Source organism: Zalophus californianus, chromosome 8, assembly GCF_009762305.2.
Source record: "Zalophus californianus isolate mZalCal1 chromosome 8, mZalCal1.pri.v2, whole genome shotgun sequence".
NCBI classification, from domain to species: Eukaryota; Metazoa; Chordata; class Mammalia; order Carnivora; family Otariidae; genus Zalophus; species Zalophus californianus.
This window is the reverse complement of record NC_045602.1, coordinates 112689063-112715051: the sequence shown is the minus strand read 5'-3', so window position 1 is coordinate 112715051 and position 25989 is coordinate 112689063. Positions and strand designations below refer to the sequence as shown.

Here is a 25989-nt window from a genome sequence, read left to right as displayed (position 1 = left end):
GAAGGACACGCAATGAAAGAAGAGACAGAAAAACGGGATTATCACAGAGGCTGAGGGCAGAGCCGTCCACTGCTCACAAGGCTATTCTGGATAAAGAGCCGTGAAGACCGAGGTAGGGATTCTGCTGGCTGGAGCTTAGATCTCTGGAGACATCCCCCAGCCCGGCGCCCGGCAGACACAATCCTCCACCACTTCTGCTCACCCACAGACACCCCCAGGTCAACCAGAGCCTCCGCCTCACTCACTTCTCGGCCTGCTGTTGGGCAGATGCCTCCCGCGCAAGTTCGGACGGGGGAAACTGAACAAACAGGTCTCCAGCTCTGCTGATCAGGGTCTCATAGGGCAGGTCCTGAGGGATCTGGGACAACAGGTGGTGGACCGAGGCCATGTCACAGTCACAATCCAGGACTTCCTGCTCTCGATACAACACGATCTGTGGGGAGCAAGGCCTTGCATCAGAGACCGGGACAAGCAGGGCCTTCGCCGCTTGCACGTCATTCTCCTTAGAGATGAATTTAAATCGGTAACAGACAGCAGACTCTTGTATCCATCTAGGAAGGAATAACGTATGTATGCTTTTCCCAGGGGGCTGGCCCTTCCTGCTACAGGCAGACTTCCACCCCAGGATGCGGAAGGCCGACCAACAAAATGAAGGAGGTTCTTTTAGGAGGAAGAGAAGAAAAGGGCTCACAGGGAGACTCCTGGAGCTCCCACACAGAAAAAAATGGTTCAAAGCAGTAGAAAGAACAGGCTTGCTCCCCTCTCAAGAGCAGTGAAGGCACCTCCATGGAACGGGAAGCCCATCAAGCCCTGCCAGTGTCCCCGCTGTCGTCGTACTGCACCTTCTCCCTCCCTGGCCTGGAGCTGGCAGTCTACACTAGTTCCGGGGGATGTCAAGAGGAACATGGACAATTCATTATGCACATGAGCATTTTAAAGGTTCAGAAGAATCATGCAGGAAACAGATCTCTTTAACTTGGTTTAACCAAGCATTTCCCAATCCTATTTTTACACAGAGCCTTTTCTTTCCCCATAACACTCCCATTCACATTGCACAGAGCGGCGTCCAGGGGCACCAGTCTGGGAAATGCTCTTTCCCATCTTTCCAAAATCACCTGGTCTCCCTTGAGGGAAAACGATTGAGTTGGAATGGGTGATGGGGAACCTAGCTGCTGGCTTGTGGCCTGTACCTACCACGGCTGCAAAGTAAATGGGCATCAGCGGGTGGCAGGCCAGGAAGAAGTCGTATAACCGCACGACGTGCCTGAAGTCAGACAGGACATGCCCAAACCAGGTGATGAGCCAGCTGAGGGCAAAGATGGTTCCCACCTCGGCACTAGGAGCAAGGAAATCCAGACATTAGGTTCCCTGACAGGCTGTCCCTCTCCGCTCCCTGGGACATCTTTGTCCTCGGTGCTTATTAAGAAAGAATTTGGGAGATACACTCTCTGGAAAATTCAGCCCCCTAGGAATTCAGCATCTTCTCACCGAATACAAAATCCTTAAAACATACCCACCATCATGACACTAATACTATGATGGGGTCCTGGTTGCCTTATCTCGCTGGCTGCTGTCCTAATGGCTAACCAGTGTCAATAACAGGAAGAAGAAGTCTGTTTTCACAGAACGATACCATGGTTTGCACATATTCTCAGGCTTAAAGACACAACTGTATTAATTGTTCAGTTAACGTGAGATGATTGAAACATCTTAAGACACAGACATTAAAAAAAAGGGGGGGGGGTGAGGTGTTGGCCCAAGGACTCATTTCCAATTACACAGAAGAGAAAAAAATCATATAAGATTTGCAAAGAAATATTTCTTCTCCTTGGAACCTAGAGAATAAAACAACCCACGGATGGCCTTGTCCTTCTCGATTCGGGATCCTACAGTAGTATGTCCTTTTCCTGAAGCAATAACCTCAAAGTCCACCTCGGCATACTCACCTCCCCAGCCCTCCCCACCAGATGTAACCTCCTCAAGGGCATGTGCTGTACATCTCTCGTATCCCCACAAGAGCACAGTACCCAAAAAAGTGCTCCCAGACTGTACAGACCTGAATTATCCAGCTCACTGGCGAACAGAAAGGACAATCTGGAAAAACTTAACGCCTGTCAACATACAATGGTGGTGCGATTGAGCTGGACTTGTGAGGAAGAGACCAGGGCCAGGAGAAAGTCAAAGGGGTGTGGGTGTGCGTGTGCAAGCGTGTACACAAATGGAAACGTATACATACCACTGCATGAAGTCATGGAGCTCTGGATTCACCTGGTCAATGATGGGCATCAGATAGTTTAATATATGCTTGGTGTTGTCCATTGTTGGATCCATGAAATCCCTGGACGGAGACAATTCAATGAGCTTGGTCAGACCAAATGCTCAGATCAGGGCCGAGGGGGTAGAACAGGGTTCCCACCACTGGAAAGAGACTAGCAAACGGGCCGAGGAGTGGTCCCCAGGGGGGCTTGAGGAGGGATCCCACATCCTTTTGTATTCCTCTGCGCTGGTACCTGAGGTGGTGGGTAGACAATTTTTCTACCAGGGACGGTGTCAGCTTCTCGCCTACCACCAGCAGAAACGTGACCACGATGTCGTGGTAACCCTGGTAGTAGTGCAGCTGAGGGTTCCGCTCCAAGATGAGGAGGATGATGTCGATCAGCTCTTCCTGGAGCCCCTCTCTCTGCTTCTCCGGCATGCCTGGGGAGGGAAGACGAGGGGAGATGCCCCTGAACACACTGAGCATCCTGCTAACAAGGAGGGGCGAAGACGGTCAGCAAAGGATTTGCCAAGTGTTTAATAAAAAGAATAAGTTATGAACAGTTTGGCAACACGTATTAAAATCCCCACACTGATACTACTCGGCACACAGGAAGGAGCCACAGAGCAGCAGCCTCACGGCGGGGCGGGGCGGGCCCGGCCCGCCAACCCCTTCTCAGCCCAGTCACAGCTGACACTGCCTGGAGCAGGAACCACACGCCTGTGGCGGCCGGGAAGTACCCCAGGGTCGCTGCTGGGGAGCGTCTCCAGGAGCTCGGCAACCCAAAGCGAGGGGAATTTTATAAAAATAACTGAGTCATAAAACACAAAGGAACTACTCCAGGGTCGAGGAGGCTAATGAGGTAGGATGACTGAATGGGAACTGCTTGCATTCACATTGCCTTTTCCTTCAAAGGATTTTACTGCCGTTGAAGGGTGAGACCTGAATAAAATCTCCACGTTAGTAGCACTAGTTTTCAGTATGTTGCTGATTTCTTGAGTGCCGTGTGAGTATGTAAGAGCCTTGTTTTTAGGAACCACACCCTGAAATATTTAGGCGTAAAGGGACACCATGTCTGTACTGATTCTTAAATAATTCAGGAAAAAAAGCGTATGTGTGTGTGTATGTAGGAGAGAGACAAAGCAATACTAAAGCAAATATAGTAAAACATTAACATATAATGTAGGAAATCTGCGTAAAAGGCATCTGGGGAATTATTTGTCCTATTTTTGCAACTTTTTCTATAGGTATGAGAAATTATATAAAAATAAAAAATTTAAAAGAGTTACATGTTCTCCTCTAAACCAAACGAAGTATCACAGGAATATATCTTGATCCAAGGTATATCTGGAAACCCCTTCTCAAAAAGGCGTATTCTAAAAGACCCAATAAAAAGAAAATGAAGTAACTACTATGGTTAGGGAAAGTAATCAAAGTGGTGAGAGAACAAGACTAAACTCTGTTTGAATTTTCAGAGTAAGAGAGGTCAGCTGAGCTCAAAAGAACACGGATGTAAGAAGAATATGAAACTACATGGAAAGTGCAGCCCACACAAAGAACCTCACAGACCAACATTCCATAAATGGCAGAGGCAGAAAGGGGTCAGAGGAAAAGCAGGTTACCTAGGGGGAAATGAGGGCACCTGCCTGTGTGGTCTCCTCCAAACCGGCAGGACAGGGAAAGGGGACTGGGCCACGGGCAGACGTTTTTATCAAAAGCAAGCGGGCAGGCTACCGGCTACACAGGAATCATGAGCAGGGGTGCAAGCAAGATTTAAGAGGCAAAATCCAAGCCAGAGCATGGTTTCGGAAGAGTGAGGCAATGGGTTTAGAGGCTCTTGTCCCTTTTAGCAATTCTCCTTTCTTCGTGGACCTAAACAAAGGTGAGGCTGCCAAAGGAAGAGAAATGGATCATAAACACGAGGTCTGTTGCTCAGCTTCCTTCACTGTGAACATGGAGACAACAGTTGGTCATTCTTCTCATGCCTCCTGGAATGGGAAGCGATTTCTAAACAGACCCTTTAAAACATGCAGGGAATGGCCTCCTTCCCTTCCAGTCCAGGGCCCAACAGAGGCACAGGTAGGATACCCCTATTTATACATCTAATGAGATGAGAGCTTGTTTGGAGGGTCTAGCAGGGAGCGCAGCTACTCGTATACCCCTGACCGAAGAACGGTCCTCTCCTCTCTCGGGGAAGGTCGTCCTCTTCAACCGAGCGCACAGCTTCGGGAGGGACGCACATGGAGCGGTGAGGGAGGAAGGGGACACCCGCCTAGCCAGCCAGATCAGCTGAATCAACCCTGGCGATCAATGGGGTGACAGATGTCGCAGCCAGATCGCCCTCACATCCACATCTAATCAAATGAAGATATGAATACTTCTTCTTAGTGCCCCCTTGTAAACCTATCTGCTATTTAAAGCCAGACGATGGCTCCAACGGTCCCTATGAAGTCTCTTCGGTGGCTCTGAATCAGGGAAAAGCCTCTAAGTTTTTCATTCAGCACCTCTAGGCCAAGAGAAATTACTCTGGGCTCAGGCTTTCGCCGCGGGGGTGTGAACGTGACTGAGCCGGGGAGAGAATGTCTCCGCAGACTGAGCATACAAAGGGCTCCTGAGGAGGCAGGGGCCCCTTTGAGGTCACGCCGTGGGCTGGGCTGGAAGCAGCTGGGCCGGGAACTCCCAGGTGGCGGGACCCAAAGAGCTTCTCACCAGGCGGGAACCGCCGCAAAGACCGCCTGACGTCCAGCAGCACTTGCTGGTAGTCCTTGCTTCCCTGCCGTAGGTTCTTCCCTGTGGGAGGAAAAGGAACATGTTACTGCAGGAATGTCTGGGAGCCAGATCAGGGGCAAAAACGTTCTGGTATGACATCAGAAGCCCGGAGGACATCCTTCAGCTTTTTCCTGAAGAGGACAAGACACAAGACACAACATTTGGAGAAGAATCCCCAGTTTAGTTCCAAACGTGCTGTTTCATTCGAGTCACTGTGACCATAAGAGGAGGGACATGCAGTGTTCAGGGTGAGGCAGAAGGAGCAGCAGAGATGTCAGGAAGCCAGGGGCCTACTGGAGGCTGCTCCTGGCATGTCACTGGGAGACTGCTCTGAATTTCAACATGCACGTCGGTAAAATGGGGATATCTCCTTCCATATGTTACTACGCTGATCAAATAAGATCATGAATGTGGAAAGCACAGATCACTGGAAAACCTGGACATCTCTGCAGCCTCGGGAGCACTGAGCTGTTCAGGAAGGAGCATTAAGATAAACTCACACAAAGAAGAACCTAACCTCTCTTGACCCTGAAATCTAAAAACTAAGACACTGCAAATAGGAGCCTGTGTTCAGCTGATTAAGTCCAACACAGTGTGAAAGTAAGGAGGCAGTCTCTAGCTGTTGTAAATGGAACCAGCACACATCTCCCTCAACCCCAACCAAGGGTAATATAACAAGTGCGCATTTCCATCACAGCCCCAATCCGAAGCTACCGGAGGAGCACGTGTAACACTTCCCTACACACAGACTTCACCTTGTAAAGATCTGGGTAGTTTGGAATCTGACAGAAGATCATCCTCTCATGGTTTAGAGTGTGAATGTGGTGACGTCTTTTCCTTCCAACCGAAAGCTGACTGCTCCGAGGCAGCCGGTTTCAAAGATAATAACAAGTGGCAACTTAACACCTACTTGGCTGCACCTCGGCACCGTGGGCTTATCAGCAGAGGCTGCATGACCCGCCTCTAGCACCTGGCACACAGCAGGAGCACAGCTAATATCTGCCACACGAGTGAAAGGATCTCTAGCACCTGGACTTTGGCGGTACATAGCAGAAAAGCAATCAATGTTTGTTGAGTGACTGAATGACCAAGTGGATTCACTGTTGTGCAGTACTTTTTTGTATTTTGTACTATATTCCAAGGAACTGCTTTTACTTCATTGGCCTTGCAAATTAGTAAAGAACAGCTTTTCTTTTCTTTTCAAGATTTATGTATTTGTTTTAGAAAGAGAGAGAACACGTAAGTGAACGTGTGTGCACGGAGGAGGGGCAGAGAGTGAGGGAGAAAGAATCTCAAGCAGACTCTCCACGGAGCGCAGAGCCCCACATGGGGCTCAGTCCCATGACCATGAGATCAAGACCCGCGCTGAAATCAAGAGTCGAACGCCCAACCGACCGAGCCACCCAGGTGCCACAGTAACGGCTTTTCTTACTGTTACAGAACTTCAGAATTCAAAACGTCTTAGTAGTTCCCAATAAAAAAGTTTTGTTTTGTTTTGCTTAAAGACCAGAGAGGTATTCTCTCTCCCTATGGCCTAGCGTTTCTCAAAATGAGTTCATCTGCACCAGAATGAGTTCATTTGTCTGTTAAAATACAGATTCCTATAACCCACCCCTAAGTGAATATAGAAACTAGAATAAACTCCCCTACCTAGTCAATAAAAGCTACCCATCAAACTAATAAAAGCTCATTTCATTTTTTGAAGAAAATTCTACTTATCACTTTCAGGGGATGCCCAAACATGTCCTAAAATGCTTTAGATTTGCTCATCTACTATTGGCTTAAAATGAGCCTAAAAATCAAAGATCCTGGAATTCTTTCTATTTTCTTTTTTAAGATTTTTATTTATTCATTTGAGAGAGAGTGAGAGAGCACAAGCAGGGGAAGTGGCAGAGGGAGAGGGAGAGGCAGGCTCCCCACTGAGCAGGGAGCCCGATGCGGGGCTTGATCTTAGGACCCCGAGACCACGATTTGAGCCAAAAGCAGACGCCCAACCAACTGAGCCACCCAGGCGCCACCTGGAGTTCTTTTATCCTTGCGTCCTAGACAGATTTCCCTCACAACCACCCACCACCATTACCTGATATAGGAGGTGGGTCATTGGTGTTGACATTGAGGAGCTTGGGCCACACTTTCTGCCTGATCTCATCAGTCAGAAGCCCTCCTTCACTGATGGCCATGCGTCTAAGGGCGGCCACATCAGTGGGGTCACTGTTCAGAGCCTGGTGTATCTCTGCCACTTTCTTTTTCCTTTTGGCATTAAAGTCTGCAAAACAAAGGGGGAAAAGGCATCAGGCACATATTCAGCACGTGCTCATTTTCTGTGCAGGGCTCGCTCAATCTCCTGATTTGGTTTGAGGTACAAGTAGGTATTTTTGAAGTTGACCTATAGGTATGTCATTAGTACATAATGTGCAAAACACTAAGGAGATAAACCATATAAGTGACAGGCAAGGGACTACCATTAGAATAAACACCCAGTGAATTCAGGCATTTCTGACACTAGTAATGTTTTGGAATAGAACAGAATGCTTGTTCTTTCTTAATAACTAACTTCACAGAACATACATATGTCTTTACATAATAATTTTTTCCTGTTGTTTATATACATGTCACCAAAATTTAATACTTTTAAAATAAAACCACATGATAAAAAATTCTTGTTACATGCTAATACAGCTGGTAACATCTCAGAATTACAGAGATATTTTTTTCTTTCTTTTTTTTTTTAAAGTAGGCTCCATGCCCAATGTGGGGCCTGAACTCATGACCTAGAGATCAAGAGTTGCATGCTCTACCAACTGAGCCAGCCAGGCACCCCTACATAGAGATTATTTTCAAAAGCAGAATATCAAAGGGTGTACTTGGGTCCCCAGTGTGGCTGGTGGTAAGAGAGGCATGATCGTGCACACACAGCAACTGTTTCTTGACCACCATGTTAATTGCATGTGAGCAGAAAGTAATGTTTTAAGCATCTTACATCCTTATGTGATAGTTTGTGATTTACACTGGCATTTTACTGTGTTTAAATTCCTTCTTAGGAAATTGGCTGAGAGTCTGTGGTTGATGGGTATCCTACTGTAATTTTTCTATTGAAAATAATGCGGTAATATGTTTTCACAGTTCAGTGCAGAATATCTAATATTAGGAACAGCAAACACAATAAAAGTTAAACAGGACAATACCAAAGAGATGTTACAAAACAGTGTAGTATAATTGCCCCCCCAAACGGATGTGCAGACACCAAGAACTCAAAGAGGCTGTGGTAGGTCAGGCTAACTTGAGAAGGCCTTACTGAAGAGTGCAATTTCTAAAGGAAGAGGGGATTTCAAGAAGCAAGGGGTGGGGCAGAGAGCAAAAGAAAGGCTTGGATCCAGGGAACACAGGGCCCTTTCATCTAACAGTAAACAGACTCATGTAAGAAACAGTTATGTAGCATATACAAAGCGCAAGACCCTACAGTTAAGTGGAAGGTAACACTGGAAGGAAGAGTAGGCTTTAGAAGGGTCCCTAAGCAGCCTTCCTCAATAATACCCTATTTTGAGACAGTCTACAAATTGTTCCCATGACAAAGATGCACATTATTAACACCATGAAAGTTGGTAGTAATGATCCTGGTTACCTATGACAGCTGTGACATACAAACCATACAAACAGAGGCATCACTGGCTTGGAGTCACATGCACCTGGAGGTGCAGACAGGAATACAACACAGGTGACTCTTCACCCCGGTAAACCTGTTCTCCTGGTTAGACTGTTATTTTCCCTGATAACCTAGTAGGGTGACCATCTGTTCCAGTTTGTCTGAGAGATTCCTGGTTTACGTCTATAGTCCTGGCATAATTACTCATAGTAAACGCCTCCTGCTAACTGCACTCTCAGAAATGTCCCAGCTTGGATGCTGTATTAAATAGTAACTCTACCTAGAGATCATGAAAAACCAGGTCTCAATTCCCTCTGCTAGCATAGCACCTAACTAGTCTAACGTTTGTTTATAACATGCTTCAAGTTCTTAAAGATTGATTGATTGATTTAGAGCGTGTGCATGGCGGTGGGGAGAAAGAATCTCAAGCAAACTCCCCACTGAGCGTGGAGCCCAACGTGGGGCTCGATCTCACAACCTGAGCCAAAATCAAGAGTCCACTGCTTAACTGAATGAGCCACGCAGGTGCCCCAAGATGCTTCAAGCTCTTGGCTTGAGTGTGTCCTTCCTTCCTTCTACCCACCCGCTCATTAGTCTATCCATTCATTTATCCAACCATCACTGAGTGAGCTGCTACTCGTAATAAGTACTACACTGGGGACAGGACGATGAATATGACACCTCAGCCTTTGAGAGAGTCACATTAGGGAGGGACACATTATTATATAACAGAATCATGAAAAATTATGAAAATCCAGAGGAAAGAATGACTACTTCTGGGGCAATCAAGAAAGGTTTCAGTGAAAATACATTCTGCCACCTTTTTTTAGTTAAAAAAAATTTTTTTTAAGATTTTATTTGAGAGAGGGCGCCTGGGTGGCTCAGTTGGTTGGGCGACTGCCTTCGGCTCGGGTCATGGTCCTGGAGTCCCGGGATCGAGTCCCACATCGGGCTCCCTCCTTGGCGGGGAGCCTGCTTCTCCCTCTGGCCCTCACCCCTCTCACGTACTCTCTCTCTCATTCTCACTCTCTCAAATAAATAAATCTTTAAAAAAAAAACAAACAAACAAAAAAAAAGATTTTATTTGAGAGAGAGGCAGAGGGGGAGGGAGAGGGAGAAGCAGGCTCCCTGCTGAGCAGGGAGTCTGACCCGGGGCTCCATCCCAGGAGCCTGGGATCATGACCTGATCTGAAGGCAGACGCTTAACCGACTGCGCTACCCAGGCGCCCCTATTCTGCCCCTATTCTTCTTAAAGCAAACTTTGCACATGGAAGACTGTTGAAGGAAGCATTCCAGGCAGAGGAAAGAGTGTGGAAAGCCTTGTCACATGAAAGAAATAACGCGTCCAGAAAACAGAAAAATTCTGTGCGGCTGAAGTGTTAGGGAAAGAGAGAAAACAGAACCTGGATGGATGCAGAAACTGTGGGCAATAAGAATTTGGGTTTTATCCTGCACTCAAGAGGAAGACAAGGTGGGGCGCCTGGCTGGCTCAGTCAATGGAACCTGTGATTCCTGATCTCGGGGTTGTGGGTTCGAGTCCCACACTGGGTGTAGAGGTGACTTAAAAATAAAATATTAAAAAAAAAGAAAAAGAGGAAGTCAAGGAAGGAATTTTAAACTCGATCAGGGGCTCCTGGGTGGCTCAGTCAGTTAAGCATCTGCCTTTGGCTCAGTTCATGATCCTGGAGTCCTGGGACCGACCCCCGTGTTGGGCTCCCTGCTCAATGGGGAGTCTGCTTATCCCTCTCCCTCTGCCCCTCACCCCACTCATGCGCACGCTCTCCCGCTTTCTCGCTCTCAAATAAATAAAATTAAACAAAATAAACTTTGGATCAAAGGGCCATCCTTTGGAAGAGAAGGCTGTATGTGTTCAGAGAGGAACTGCAGACATGTAGAAGAAAAGACTTTTTATATAACATAGGCTGAGACAAAATATGGCAGGAATTGGATTAATTTCCAGCAAAGAAAGAAAAATCAAAATATTTTATTTACATATATATTTTTATTTTTAAATTTTGGGGTGTCTAGGTGGCTCAGTTGGTTAAGCGTCTGCCTTTGGCTCAGGTCATGATCCCAGGGTCCTGGGATCGAGCCCCACATCGGGCTCTCTGCTCAGTGCGGAACCTGCTTCTCCCTCTCCCTCTGCTGCTCCCCCTGCTTGTGCTCTCTGTCAAATAAATAAATAAAATCTTTAAAAATAAATAAATAAATAAATTCAGAGTGTCCCTGTACTTTCTACACATCACAAATTAAGAACACTTAGAATGATAATACCGAATATTGTTGGGGTGAGCTGACATTTAGAAATCTTATTAAACTACTTGCGAAGAGTGTGGAAATATTTTCTCAAATTGTTTATACATATATCCACCCCACCCCTCTTCCCAAGTAAGCTATTCGGCAATCTGGGGGAAAGGAAAATTGTTGCTAGTATCACTAACTAGTAACAGTAGCACTGTTTGCAATCAGCTGGATTTCCATTATGCTTTGGCAAATAATCTGCCAGAATTTTAACTAATTCTGAACTCAAACCACAGCTCCCATACTTATTTCTCCTAACACTATGCTCCTATTCTATTTTTAATCCTGCATTTCAAAATTTACTACTATCTTCTCGTTTTTGGCACTTTGTGGGAACTCAACAAATATGTGCAGAATAAAAGAAATAATTTGGCTTGGCCACTGTTCCTGGAAAAAGTGGCCTATAGTAAATGACATTATTTTCCCCCACACTACTGTTAGGGACAGGCTCACTGCAAAACTCTAAATAGATATGTAAACTCTTTGGCCTCTTTCTAAAGCTACTGGTACTTCCCAAAATAGGATACCGTTCAAATGTGGACTTTAGCTGCTGTCTGTTTAGGCTCCACTATCAACCCCACAATCTAGTGATTGAATGGTAGTGGCAGATGAGGAAGGCACACTATGTGTGCCATTCCCCACTTCAACAAAAATTTATTGCCCCTAATATATAGGCTCTCATTGTGATGTAAAAAAGGGGGAGAAAACAGAAAACTCAAGTGCACTAGAGATGTACGAATTACAGAGTGATAAGGACAACTGTAGGCCTATACAACAAGGAAGAAAAGGTTAGCAGAGTCTCAGCTGAACGACTAGTATCACCTCAGAAAGAGAAAAATCATAGACCTATTCTTGGGATTCTCAAGAAAACAGTAAAATTAACGTCCACTCAGCCTAAATCAAAACAATGGAAGACCCAGCCAGAGGGGACACAGAGTCCCCCAAACAGACACTTCCTGTCCCATCCCTTGAACTTCTAATGCTGACACTGGAAATTTTCTTAAAATTTTATGTTTAAACTTCATACCTGTACCAGATAAAGAGTGGGAGAGGAAAACCTTACCTTACTCAAGTAAGGTTCCTACTAAAAACAAAATAAAACAAAGTAACCTCTGTTTCTGGAAGTCCTAATTAGTTTCAACAAACAGTATCCAAATTAGCAGAGATCCATTAACTACCTGAAACATGAAGACAAGCATGTATTAAGAAAAACTGCTTGGGGCACCTGGGTGGCTCAGTCAGTTAAGCATCCGACTCTTGATATCAGTTCAGGTCTTGATCTCAGGTTGGTGAGTTCGAGGCCCCTGTTGGGCTCCGTGGAGCCTACTTAAAACAAAACAAAACAAAACAAAAAACTGCTTTACCCCAACAATAAAGAAAAATATTCTAGAGAGTAAACCAATCTGATCATAAAGTCTACAAAGGAGGGATTCCAGTATTAGTAACTTTGCCAACAATTCTCCAATATGATTAAAAGCAAAACTCTCATCTCTAAATTCCTTCCAGAGAAGCAAAACCAAGGAAACTGGGTTAAAGTCTCACAACCTAGGCACAGCCACACTACAACAGGTCACAAAACCATACTGCTTGGGGCACTATGCCATGAGGACAGATGTCGTACAAAAACACCAGCAAAGGGTTACAAGGCCAAAGGGCCCAAAGAAGTAATATGAGGAGTGAACAGGAGGAAAGGAAGATAACAGAAAATGAGCCCAGAGAAACAAGATGTGGACACCAGGTGCTTCACCGAAAATGTGGGTTGCATAGGTGGCTGGCTCTGTTATGGGCAGCACCCAACAGGGGACGGAAAAATGGGAAAGCTACCTTCTTAGGGGGAAAGGATTATTTTCCTTGGTACAGAGTAAACAATAATTCTAAGCGCCGTTTTAACTGTATGTAAAACATTCAAAAACAGTGCACAACGAAACGATGATTTCATAGAAATTACTGCTTAGTATGAAACTATAAAAATTTGGGAGAATCGCTTTCTTCTACACAATTAAGTAACGTTAAATTAGGTGGCACAGCATCGAGACAGAAAGTAGATTAGTGGTTGCCAGGAGCTGCGGAGACTAGAGAATGGAGAGTGATGGGGGTTTCTTTTTGGAATTAGAAATGTTCTGGAATCAGACAGTGGCTATGATTGCACAACACCGTAAATGTGCTAAGAACCAGTGAACTGTACGTTTTTAAAAGGCTGGATTTTTATGGCAATTAAAAGAAGTAAGTGGAGCACGTACACCGCGTAAATTAAGCCGGCGAGAGATGAATGAAGTTTGGGAAACGGGCCTTACAACTAGGGAGGAGGCACCAGGAGTGTGCGGACGTGGCCAGACAGCCTCGGGCCGGGGGTGGAGGCTCGGCCTCAGTTCTCCGGGAGACCCAGTTCTCCCCAGACGTGACGAAGCCGGACCAGATCCCCCGCCAGTCCTTCGCACGGGGCACGCGAGTCGGCCAGCAGGGTTCCTCTGGTCTCAGCATCCGCTGACTCCCCAACTCCAGGATCGCTTCCCTTTCAGACATGACCGGGCCCACCACCCTTTTCCTCTCCCGCCGTCCCGACCTCAGCCTGCGGCGCTGGGCACACCCCGCGCGGTCCCTCGGGGGCCCCCCCACCCCCCGGACGCCGCCTGCGCCCGGGGCCCCTCCTCCGACAGCTGTCCCCTGCCTACCCCCCGCAGGGCCGCCCCTGCCCCTCGGGCCGTCCCCGAAGGTCGCTCCTCGGCGCCCCCGCCGGCTTCCGTACCTGTCTTCTCCGCGCCACCGTCCCAGCGGCTGGAGGTGGGGCCGTCACCCTGCGCACTCCGGAGGGCCATGTCCCGGGGGCCCGGGCCCGGGCCCGAGCCCCGGCTGGTGGCACAGCTGAGAGAAGACGCGGCTATGGCCGCGGGACCCAGAGCCGGCTCCGCCGGACAGGGCAGAATCGGTCAGCCCGCGGCGCGCAGGCGCGCAGGCGTCCCGCGCGGGCTCCCGCCCCCGTGCCGGCACGTGACCGGCCGCTACGCCAGGCGGAAGGCGGTCGCGGGGACACACGCGCAGGCGCCCTAAGAAGCGAGAGGAAGAGCGCGGGCAGCGCGCCAGGTAGTTCTGTGTGAACTATAGAGCGTGGCGGGCACATTTGAGAAAGTGTGTTCAGGACCAGATTTTGCCATTTCTTTTGCTTTTCTTATCTGTAAAATGATACTGATGATGATAAAAGTACTGAACTCACGGAATTATTGGGGAAGTGCCTAGAATATTTAGAAGCATATAGTAACTGCTCCACAATTATGAGCCATTATTTTTGTTTACCAAGAATTTTACCAGCATCTCACCTCCTCACACGAGCTCCTGTCGTCATACTTGGCGACTTAAGGGTTCAGTAGAACCATTGCATACAGCTCCACAGGTTGTGCACTGCTCAAGGCCAGAAAATGCCTTTTACATAGACCGTTATGTGAGCCGCTCCCCTTCGAGTGGTACAAAAATGGCCACTCACCCAAAATGAGCAGCCATCTTATCAGGTCTTTGAACATGGAAAAGCCTAGAAGCTGACATTCATGATGGAGTGTGGGGCACAGGGACACAGCTCGATTCTTGCCTGCGGTAGGGATGAGACAGTGACCTGCTCTCCTCCCCATCACAACTCTAGGTCCTTGCAAGGCTTGGGCCAACTCTCGCCCTCTAAACAAGGGAGTGGCTAGCTCTCCGGGAAAAGGGAGAGGGAAAAGCTACTGTCAAATGCTCAGCAACTGGAACAAGCTGTCCCAGTGGAGATAACAAGTTCTTGTCCTAGGCTGGTACCCCATCTCTGAACAGCATATTGTCTACTTACAGTTCATCACCATGAAGCTCTAAGGACAGCATGACCAGGAATGCCAGTCATTTCGCCTCATAATTCGCCATGCACTCTCTCTTTTAAAGGAGTACTAGGTGGCAGATGGGAATTTAAAAAAGCCTTCCCAGGCCAACAGAAACTAGCCTATCATTTGAACGTTGTGATGGACAATACCCATTGCCCTGTGGCCCGGGCTTGGAACCTATAGGTGAGCTAGGGCCTGCTAGGCTGGCTTGCCAGGGGGCCCAGGACACCAGGAAGTATGAATATCTTGAAAGACCCCAAATCACAAAATAGAGATTATTGAACCCTTTTGTTTGTTCAACTATTCATGGTCCTTACCCAGAGCAGGCCAGTGCTGGGACCCAACATAATGACCCTCTCTAGGACAGCTCAGGTTGGTAGGGGAGATGGATTCAACTTACAAGAGGTGACAAGTTCTAGGAAAGGGGGAAGAAGATGGGGGGGCACCAACCACACAGAGAAGTAGGAGAGGGTGATGAAGAAAAAAGTCCTGGGGTAGTGATTTATTTATTTATTTTTAAAATTTTTTTCTGGGGTAGTGATTTCTAAGTTTATAGAAATGATGGGTAGCAGCATTAAGTCCGTTGATGCAGGGAAGAAACTTCTAGGCTAAGGACACACCACAGGCACTGTTGTGAAACTAAAAAAGCAAACCGTAGTCTAGAAATGAAGTGATTTAGTGTTCTTACAGCACAGACAGTAATGAAAAAGTGGGACTTTGACAGTAGTGAGGGCAGAGAAGTGTGCGTGGGGCTGGTCAGGTAGGACCTCTTAAACCATGCTCAAGTTTGGACAGTATGCAGTCAGCAGGGTGGAATTAAAGAATATTCACAATCAATGTGGTCTTTGAAGTCATCTAGATTAATCCTCATCCCCAACATAAGAATCAACTCCATTTATCCATACAACAATTTGTGGAGCACCAGACCTGTGCCAGGTTGTGAGCTGGAATGGAGATGACGAATACTTATTCAGTTGTCAGCTTCTAATGGGGGAAGAGAGACAAGTAACCAGGCAATTGTAAAGCCAAGTGAAAAGAGGTCAAACTTGAAGTCTAGTAAAACATGGAAAATTCTGGAAACTGATTCATGACTGAGTGTAAGGCAAAAGGGCATCAGGTCTCTGTGGTAGGCAGAATTCTAAAATGGTCCTCAAGATTCCTACTCCATGGTGTACATGGCTGTATAATCCCTTCGAGTGTGGGCAGAACTTGTGAATATGATGGGTTTTCGCTCTCGTTATGTTACACGGCAAAGGTAAAGGGATTATGCAGACATAACGAATCTCCCTATCAGTGGATTTTGAAGTAGTCAGGAGGGAAATTGGTCTGGGTGGACTTAAATCAGGGACGTCCTTTAAAAGAAGGTGCAGGCCTTACCTGTAGGACAAATTCAAAGCAGCACAGACATTCTCCTGTTCACCTTTAAGAAGTAAACTTCCATGTTGTGGAGAGGGCTACACGGCAGGGAATGTGGAGCAGCCTCCAGGTGTGGAGGGCTTCAGTCCTACACAAGGAACAGAATTTGGCCAACAGTAAGCTTGGAAGAGGACCCTGAGCCTCAGTTGAGATCAGAGTCTTGGCTGACAGCTTGATTTCAGACTGGTGAGACCCAGGGCAAAGGACCCAGCTAACCTACACTTCGATGCGTGAGCTGGGGAAAGATAATTTGTGGTATTTTGTAACACAGCAGGTGACTGAAAATCACACACGCCCAAACAAGCTCAGGCAAAAAGCTTCATTGGCTCACATAACTGAAAAGTTCTTGCCCTTCTGCATCCTCTCTCCCTTCTCTCAGCTGCCCACCTCTTCCTGTTGACTGTTCACCCACAGGTCTTGGTTCATAACAGGGCTCTGTCAGTGCCAGGTCTCAAGTACTTTCTACATCTGACTCTGTGAAATACAGTTGAATTGTCTTTGTCCTGGCATTTCCAAGAAAAGCCTTGACATGTCCCACTGGTTTTCTGTCACCTGCCTCAGCCCGAACCAGTCACCGTGGCCACTATGTGCTGATTGGTTTGGCCTGAGTCTCATGCTCCCCCATTGAGCCGGGGTGGAACTCTGTACAAAACTTGGGCTGAGTGTGAGAAAGAGGTGGAGAGCCTAATTTTAGTGATTTCCCCTAGGATTCCCAACACACCTCTTTAACCGGTTTGCCTTCAAAGAATCCTGCTTCATGTACAGCATAAAGACCTTATAATAGTGGATTCCCATTTTCTCTCTTCTGTTCTTCATGCGGTTGTCATACACTTTTTTTTTTTTTTTTAGATTTTATTCATTTGACACAGAGAGAGACAGCGAGAGAGGGAACACAAGCAGGGGGAGTGGGAGAGGGAGAAGCAGGCTTCCCGCGGAGCAGAGAGCCCGATGCGGGGCTCAATCCCAAGACCCCGGGATCATGACCTGAGCCGAAGTTGGACACCCAACGACTGAGCCACGCCGGTGTCCCTATTACACTTTATTCTTAAATCCCTTCTCTTCTTCTCCCACCCCCAATCCCTACCCTGCACTTGTAGAGAACAACTTAACTACATTCTGTCACCAGCGATTAGTTTGCATTTTCTAGAATTTTATATGGACGGACTCAAACAGTATGTAGGCTTTTTGTCTGGCTTTCACTCAGCATAATTATTTTAAAATTAATCCACGTTAATGCATGTACAAGTGTATTCCTTTTATTGCTCAGTATTTCATTGTACAGATATACCACCATTCCCTGTATACTATTTTTTATTTTTACATATGCTATAATTACACAATCTAAAGGATGGCTCCTGAGCCAAGAATGGCTTTAACAATTTTAAATGATTGGGGGGGGGGGAAGGCCAAAAGAGTAACTTGTAGCACATAAAAATTATGTGAAATTCAAATCTTAAGAGTCCATAAAGTTTTATTGGACACAGCCATGCTGACACACCTATTGCCTAAGACTGATTTCGTTCCACAGCAGTTGAGTGCTTACAACAGAGATCATAGGACATGCAAAACTTAAATTTACCTGCCCCTTTACAGATTTCCTGACCTCTGTAGACTTATTTTAAGCAATTAAGTTTTAAATTCTACTTCCATTTATTCCATTTCCAGCACTCTTAATTTCGTTGTAGACCCACATTTCTGTCTGGTTTCACATTCCTTCTGCCTAAAGAACTTCTGTTGATATTTCTAGTTGAAACAGAGGTCTTCTGGCAATGTATTCCCTCAGTTTTTCTTTTTCTTCTAAAGACTTTATTTCCCCTTCATTTTCAAAGATATTTTCACTGGGTGTGGGATTCTGGGTTGACAGGTTTTCTTCTTTCAGTGCTGGTCACTCCACTGTCTTCTGGCTTGCATCATTTGATAATTTTTTGCTTTCTCTGTAGGTCATTTTTTTCTCTGGGCTGGTCTTTTAAGATTCTGTTTTAGCATTTTTTTGTTGTTTTAGCATTTTGGATAGGCCTAGTATATACGTATATTTTGTTTGGTGTTCTTTGAGCGTCTTGGATCTATGGCTGTCTGTCCTTAATTTTAGAAAATTCCCAACCTTTATTTCTTCAACTATTTCTTTGCTTGTGTGATTTCATTTGGCCTCTTGTGCTCCAACAACCCTGGGCAGCTGCTCCAACTTCAGCACGGGTCTCAGAAGGAACCACAGGGAACAAACGGGAGTCCGATCAACACAGGAGCCCAGCCCAGCCTCAACCTAAAGCAGAACTGTTTGGCTGAATCCAGTTTAGACAGTTGAACTACAGTTACAGTTGACCTAGAGATTTGTGTGAGGCAGAAGTGTTTTTGGTGAAAGGTTCAGAGAGCCAAAGAGAGAAAGAAAAAATTTATAATGACTGGCTAGAAAACTGGACAGAACAGCTATGCAAAGGCAGGAAGCAGAACTGAGCCAGGAGACATGGGTTCTGACCCCAGATGCAGGCCCTGGTGGCTCAACTGTGCTAAGGCTGGGCCTCTTCCCTAACCGGCTCTAGCAGCCCTTCCTCTGGGAAGGCTTCCTTGACCATTCTCTCTGCCCCAAGAGCTTAGGATTCCTTCCCGCAGACTGAGTTTTTGTGACATTTATCTTTTTTCTTTCAAGATCTTATTTGAGAGAGAGAGAATGAGAGAGCAGAAGCAGGGGGAGCGGCAGAGGGAGCAGAGAAGCAGGCTCCCCATTGAGCAGGGAGCCCGACGCTGGGGATTGATCCCAGGACTGTGGGATCATGACCCGAGCCAAAGGCAGACACTCTGAGCTACCCAGGCGCCCCTGTGACATTTATCTTAACCTCACCTCCCAGCGGCTACTACAGTTAACATGTAGTTTTCTTCCACTTTTTTTTTCTTGGAGGCAGCCTATTTCAGTTTCTACCTTGAAAGGCCCTGAGGCTATCTCCCATCTCTCTGGGGGCATTCAAACCCTAGCCCCTAGCCTCTATGGCCCATCTGTATCTATGCCCAGTGTCTTGGGTGGGGGTCACTGTGACTTTGATATCCAATTACCTTCAGAATGAATTCTTCTGTCACCTGGAAACCTCCATTTCTTTCTTTGAAATTGGCTATTTAAAATAAATTGTTATTTTAGCCAGCATCCTTATGTATTTAGAGCAGGAGGTTAGGTGGCTACCTGCTTAGTCTACCATGTTGACTGGCAATCTGATTTTTCCAGGAACTCTTTTTAGAAACAGTTGCCCATACACATAGTTTTGTTTCTCACTTTTCTATTTGACAAGAACACACTTCCCCTTGGGTTTATGTCTCATCTCTTCCAATCTCCACTGTTTAGCACAGGGCTGGGCTCATGAACACCACCTAATGTTTGTTGAAGGGCATCTGACATAAACAAATGAACTCTGGAAAGACCAGTCAATAAGGTGAGTGTGTAAGAAACCCTGGGCTGAGGAGGATGGAGCAGAGTGGGTGAGCGGGGAACAGAAGAAGGTGTGCATCAGAGTGTGGGGAACTGTGTGTATGTAAGCTTCTTCACAGGAAATTCACTGTGGAGTTCCGAGAACTTTTCACACAGAAAAAAGCAATGTCGTCCTCCTTCCTTTCTAGATAAGTCTACAAATGTTTATCTATAGCTGAGACTGACTCACAGGGTGGGATCAGGAAACCACTTACCAGTTGCTGCTTTTCCTTTTTCTTCTTTAGAGAAGGCAAGAAAACTGTCAAAGCAGATGATGCAAGAATGAAGCTGACTCAGAAATACTCAATCCCCTCAGGAACTTCTCCAAGAAGAGGACTGGCCATTTTATTAGCTCCCATCTGGAGGCATTACATTGAGACCACTAAGAATCCCTGGTGATTACGGCCACAGGGAGGCAAATCCACACTGTAATTTGCTACACTGCAAGAATATTTAAGTTTTCAGTAGACAAATTAAAAATTCAAAGGAGATAGAGTGATAATCTTAGTGAAATGGGGTGGGAACAGACAAGGCAATGTTGGCGTTCATGCAAATTACAAACGACTTTCATCGTTGAAAATCGGTCACATTTAATGGATGGATTTTTTTTTCTTAAAGAAAACACGTTACCATCATCTACTGTGAAATTGAGGGAATGAATGCACCAACCTATGGCATCCCTATACACGTGATGTTCGCTTTCTGCACATGAATCTGCACAACTGTACAATGGAAATGAGCATTTAGTCCAACTATAGTGTGTGCCAGGCACTTTCCAAACACTTATCATTGAATGTGAACCACCACCCTATGAAAACAGGTATTTAGACCCCAATTTTACAGATGAAGAAAGTATTAGAACATCTGGGGCAGGGAGGAAAAGAGGACATGATCAGGAAATAAAGGGCAAAGGGAGCTTACCTGGGCAGTAGGCTCACGGGTGTGTTATAGCCTCAGAGAGTTTAAGTAACTGACCCCAAACCACACACCCAGACAGAACTCTGTTTAGAACCAGGACATCTGCAGTTCTTCTAGGTTACTTCTCTGAAGTGGTTCAATTTAGCACAGAATCATAGTAGGGTACAAAATCTAGAAATAGTACTTGAATACATTGACTCCAGAGCCAGACTATCTTGTGACACTCTCTATACATCTACTTTACTTTGAGAATAGTCTGAATTTCATATTATTATACACAAGTGGTGGAAAGCAGGGCTGTTAGCATCAAAGTCTACTAAATTGGTCAGGCTCATTGCTTAGTCTTCAGCCACTTTTATTTCACCAAGGGCTCATTAAATAAACATTTTCAGTCTGACCCATGACTTTTAATTACAGCTGCAAACTTAAGGGCAAGAGTCTTCTGACCTTGAGATGCTCTTTATGCAATAATACGTACTTCCATTACTTACTGTGGGGGGGGTGTGGGAAGGTGGAAGTGGGAGTGGAGCTGGAATTACCTTTGACTGAGCATCTGTTATGCACCTGGTATGGTGCTAGGCATTTTCCATGTGCTACTCTATTCAATCCTGAGGGATATTGGTGCACTTTAAAAAAAAAAAAAAGTTTTTATGAGGATGCACAGATTAGTACGATATATAAGGTCAGCAGGGAGGTTACATGTAGGCGGGGAGAGACAATAATACAATACAAAGCTCAGGTGTTACAAGACAGAGGGGAATGGGAGTAGTGATGGCAGTAGGGGGAAGGAGGCTGAGGGGACTCGAGATTGGGTGAATACCTGCTTGGATCAAGGTTTTTAGACTTGTTTTTTGAGGAGGGAACCAGGGACTACTTTACTTCAAAGCCTTTTGGTTAACTTTTTCCTCAAGCAGGAAAAGGCCCTGGGGAAGACAGCCTCTCTAGCAAGCATGTCCCATGAGGAAAATCAGCCACAGTCCCTGGAGCTGAGGCACAAGGGAGGAGGAGATCACCAGCTGGGGGCAGGCAAGGACTGATGGCTGAGCAAATACTCAACCCAACCCTGATCTTGGGAGAGAATCTGCTGGTGGGAGTCTGTAGGCAGTGGTAAAAAAAACTAGATTCTTCAGGAGATGTTCAAATGGTCAGTTCTAATTATAACCACACTTGACAACAGGTGAGGCAAGATGAAATTTAAAGACTGAGAGGAAATGAAAATTCCCCAATCTGTCAACCAATCTCCAATTTTCTCGACTATTTTAGGACTATGGTAATTAGCCATACCCCGAAGACAATTTTACAAAATAGATTCCTCTGTCTCTAACAGGCCCACTCTAGCAATTTAGTCTTCCTGTCTCATGTATAAAATGGAAATAAAATTAAAGTTCATGAAAAGTTAGGGTTAGAGATTACACAACAGTTCCTCTTAAACCATGTCTCAACTCCCAATATTAATAACAAGTGGATGTCATAAAATAGTACGCAGTGAACATTTAAAGGAAACTAGAAGTCTGAGATAACAGCATTTCCTGATTTCAATTTTTAAAAATTGTGGTTAAATGAGAATGATCAAATGGCAACTCAAGTATATAATCTTGCAGAATTGGCTCATTTGGCACTGAGAAGCAAGTAAACTTTTTCACCTCTTTTACCAGCCCTTTGAACAGTTTGTTTAAGCTACCAAATATGTTCCTACAAGCTCTCCAGAACATCTTGAAGTCAGGACTCTGCAAGTTGCCTCCAGGGCTAAGGTATCTCCAAGGCTGACCGTCCACAGGGCTTACTACCATTCACTCGACACCGATCTTTTCTGCAATTGAACAAAGCCGTCTCTGTGGACCTTTTTATTTAAGCACCAAACTTTCTAAAATCAGTATTAGAGCTAAAAAGGAACTCAGAAGACACCTCACCCAACCTCACCCTGACCGAACAGAGGACGAGGAGGTCCAGAGAATGGATTGTACCGTGAATCACTTGCAAAGTCAGGACCCAGAACCAATCCTCCATACCAGGGCAATTAGGTTTATCAAGAGCGTAGCAGGTGCCAGATACTTGACATTTACTCTCATTCAATCCCAAGAAAGCAGTGGCCCCATTTTATAGATGATGAAACAGATTCACAAGTTAAGTAACTTGCCAAGTAGCCCAGTAAGTGACAAGGGCAGGAATGAAACCAATCCTGTTTAGCAACACCACCATGCTCTCTTCACTGACTCTTCAGGTCAAAAACTTCCAGACTTCAGTGCTCCTCAACCAATCTTAATCCATCCCATTTCACATCTCCATCAACCCAAAATTAAATTCAAAGCACACGAAAGCTAAGCCATCTATCACACACGGTGTCGGTTGGAGAAGCATACTGCTCAGGCTGCAGGGACATTTCATTTGTTTAAATGTTTTTATTTAAAAAAAATTAAAGACCTTCATGGCACAACTTCTTCCCAGCACAGTTATGTTTTAGTTATACCAATTACAATACAATTACAACCAATAAATCAAGGGGGCGAGGGGGAACTTCTGACTTCAAACTTAAAAAAAAAAGGGGGGGGCCACTTCAAACAAAGTTAAAAAAATACTTAAAAAACCTTTCAGAGTAATTGCCAACACAACTGTCTTATATTGGCATTCCATTTCCTGCCATCTAATCAATGCAGACACAGGTAGTGCTGAGAAATAAAGTGTCCCAATACAAGGTATACAGATGAGGTAATTTACAACAACACAGAAGTTGTTACTCTGTAAACCCTTGCCCCCCACCCACCCACCCAACTGGGTCTTCTTTTTTTCATGCTTCTGCAGTGACTCCTTAAGTAGCATTTTAAAAACTTCTATTTATTTTAAAAGGTTCTTGGGTGGCATTTCAGAGTCCTCTGCATTCACCTTCCGTCTCTTGCAAGGTCTGATGTGTTTTTAGGAGGTCCAGCTGTCTGCAGCTCCCCACATCAACCTCAGCCACAACATTCTCTGAGCTCTAAGGGTGGGATGTGAAGTCTCGATTTACAACCCTCCTCCCCACCTCAAAAGAAAGAATTCATTAGTCGTAAGTGTCCTGTTCAAATCACAATCCAGTGCAAACGTAATCACAAATTGCATCTCTGGCACATCCGGTGCTTTTAGCTTCTGCACAAATTCAACATGGTAACCCCCACAGCATTCTAGGGCATAAAAGGGTCAAGAACAATAAATATCCACTGTTAAGTGGCCACAAGAAAGAAAATCACCCTGCCACACAGGGTGTGTGTGGCATGTTTTCCCTATGGTTGAGAAGCATTATAAAAGGAGGCTTTAGCTTCCTCTAAAGTTTACCGTTATATTCACGAAAGCCACCACCTTGATCAAGTTACTAGAGCCAAGATGGGTTATAAAGTTAGATAAGTTCATTAAATTCAACTCGTGAAACAATTATGCTTGTCTATGGCGCCCAGGCGAGAAAGGCTTATGATCTATAAAGGTAGGAGAAAGGGGAACTAAGACTTTAGGCCTTCAAATATGTTGGAAGAATTTTTCCTAGTTCCCACAAGCAGCTACTGTAATGAAACAGGAGAAATACAGAGCTGATGGTTTTGCTATTGTGCTTAAAAAACTAGGCTTCCTCAGTGAAGCACCTGATAAACTTAGGTGGTTGGATTACAGTGGAAAATCCACTTTACACACACACAAACACACAAAAACTGGCGACTTTTCCATCCCCAATCCCTGCACTGCTGAGACACAAAATGAGTTTTATGGCAAAGGATCCTTAATCCCCAGAGACGCTTTGGCTTGTGGTGCTTTTTTAAGGCCTCTCTGCCCTGCCCGGTACCATGGGTCGAATGAGGGGATGTATAAAAATGGGGGCCTTGGGAAGCCTCCACGGTACAGGGTTGCAGGCCCCTCAGATGTGAACGTGAGACACCCACCCAGCGAGACCTTTACACAGGGAACTTAAATCTAACCTTGATAAATAAAACCAAACGTTTATTTACACCAAAGAATTCCAACACTGGATCTTTCACATATGAAGGACAAAGTATTATATATATACACACAGCAAGGGGTGGCAGGGCTGTAACAAGAGAGTTTATAGTTTTCCCACAATTACAGGTCTACCATTTCAGTTTCACTGGAGATAGTGGCTCTGCTCCTACCTCTCAGATACATTTACAAGACTGAGGGGCAGGTCTTCTCACTGGATGGCATGTGAAGGAAGGGGAAGAAAGGAAGAAAAGAAGGTAGAAAGCTTAAGATGAAACTCGGCGTGGCCACATCTTCCATTAGCTCTTACAGAGTTGCTAGCATGAAACCTATATAGACAATGTTTTTCTTTTGTAAAAAGCAATAAGTTAAGCCCAGTAACTAACTGAATTCAAAATGGCCAAGTCAAAGAAAACTGAGAAAGAATTTTCCTCCCCCTCCCCCCAGCTATAGAGCACATAGGGAGATGACAGGGGAGAGGGCCAAGGTAAGGAGCCCAGGAGGGAAGGTATTATAATCTTAAACTGAACTGGAATTAAAAGTAGAAGTGAGCTGGATTTAGGGTTAGGTCAATAAGACATGATTCATACTGAACAGACGTTTTCAGGACCTGTCTGCACTTTGGGTAGATTTTCAGCATCTCAATGAAACTAAGACATATTTCCACGAGATTCACCAGGACAACCCCACTGAAGCACTTGGAGTAGTGTGAGAAAAGTGACCAGCAGTACACTGCTCTTGTAGCTTGGGCCCTCCCTTCCTCCTTCCTTCCCACCTCCCTTGAAGAAGCTAAAACATTTTTGTAATCTCTGGAGAAGAGCATGAGATATAAACCCCCCATAGTGTGGGATGGTGGGGGAGCAATGGTGGACATGGGAAGATATCTCCACCCAAATGCAGCAGCCGGGATTGAGGCTGGTTCATCTTTGTTCTTTAGTGATGAGAAACTGAATTTGAAAGGGGGGGAAAATTTTGTCCGTGAAATATTCCACCTGCAGGTAATTTTTCAGGGAATCCCCTGAGTTATGAAAAGTTCGAGTTAAAAAAAAGAAGGAAAAAAAAAAAAGAAAATCAGCCTATTATAATTTTTTTTTTATGACTGAACTACTATAAATCCACAAGCAACGGTTCAGACACGGTGCTTCTGAAGTATTTCACCCCTCCCCGCCAGGCGCAAGCTGCATCAAGGAGAGCGCGGACTCCCCCACCTCTGCTCAGGCATCAGGAGACAGAAGGGGCCATTACTGTTGAGCGCCTGCGGCAGCTGGAACAGGCATCCCAAGGGGGTTGGCCGCAGCAATCACTGGTGAGCCTGCCAGAGGTCCAAGGGGTGAAGGGGTTGGCACTGAAGAAATCCCTAAAAGAAAACAGCTAATAGTGAGCCAGATATCAACCATGGAAATCTTAGTCACCAGTTTTATATAATACCTATTTCAAA

General features: G+C 45.6%; 2 protein-coding genes and 1 long non-coding RNA gene across 6 annotated transcripts in view; 1 reads left to right on the top strand and 2 right to left on the bottom strand.

Annotated features, from left to right (window-relative positions):
* The window catches only part of TBC1D20 (TBC1 domain family member 20), a 16200-nt gene extending 2270 nt beyond the window's left edge, over window positions 1-13930 (bottom strand). The window contains exons 1-8 of one of the 4 annotated variants that reach the window (XM_027620720.1): window positions 13717-13856; window positions 12149-12293; window positions 7107-7292; window positions 4967-5047; window positions 2511-2697; window positions 2237-2338; window positions 1195-1336; window positions 246-433 (exon numbers count right to left, since the gene is read on the bottom strand). In XM_027620720.1, coding sequence (XP_027476521.1) covers window positions 246-433; window positions 1195-1336; window positions 2237-2338; window positions 2511-2697; window positions 4967-5047; window positions 7107-7206 — 800 coding nt within the window. In that variant the 5' untranslated portion in view covers window positions 7207-7292; window positions 12149-12293; window positions 13717-13856. Of the gene's footprint in view, window positions 1-245; window positions 434-1194; window positions 1337-2236; window positions 2339-2510; window positions 2698-4966; window positions 5048-7106; window positions 7293-12148; window positions 12297-13716 lie in introns of all 4 variants that reach the window. The other 3 variants (XM_027620719.1, XM_027620721.1, XM_027620718.1) reach the window with 3 other exon arrangements.
* Window positions 13919-23125, top strand: LOC113937057. The gene is made up of 2 exons (XR_003524473.1): window positions 13919-14051; window positions 19925-23125. It is a non-coding gene; the product is annotated as an uncharacterized LOC113937057 (long non-coding RNA).
* Window positions 22977-25989, bottom strand: part of CSNK2A1 (casein kinase 2 alpha 1) — a 52217-nt gene continuing 49204 nt past the window's right edge. Inside the window, 1 exon segment of the mRNA XM_027620723.2 lies at window positions 22977-25908. Within this exon segment, the coding sequence (XP_027476524.1) occupies window positions 25773-25908 (136 nt within the window). The 3' untranslated portion in view covers window positions 22977-25772.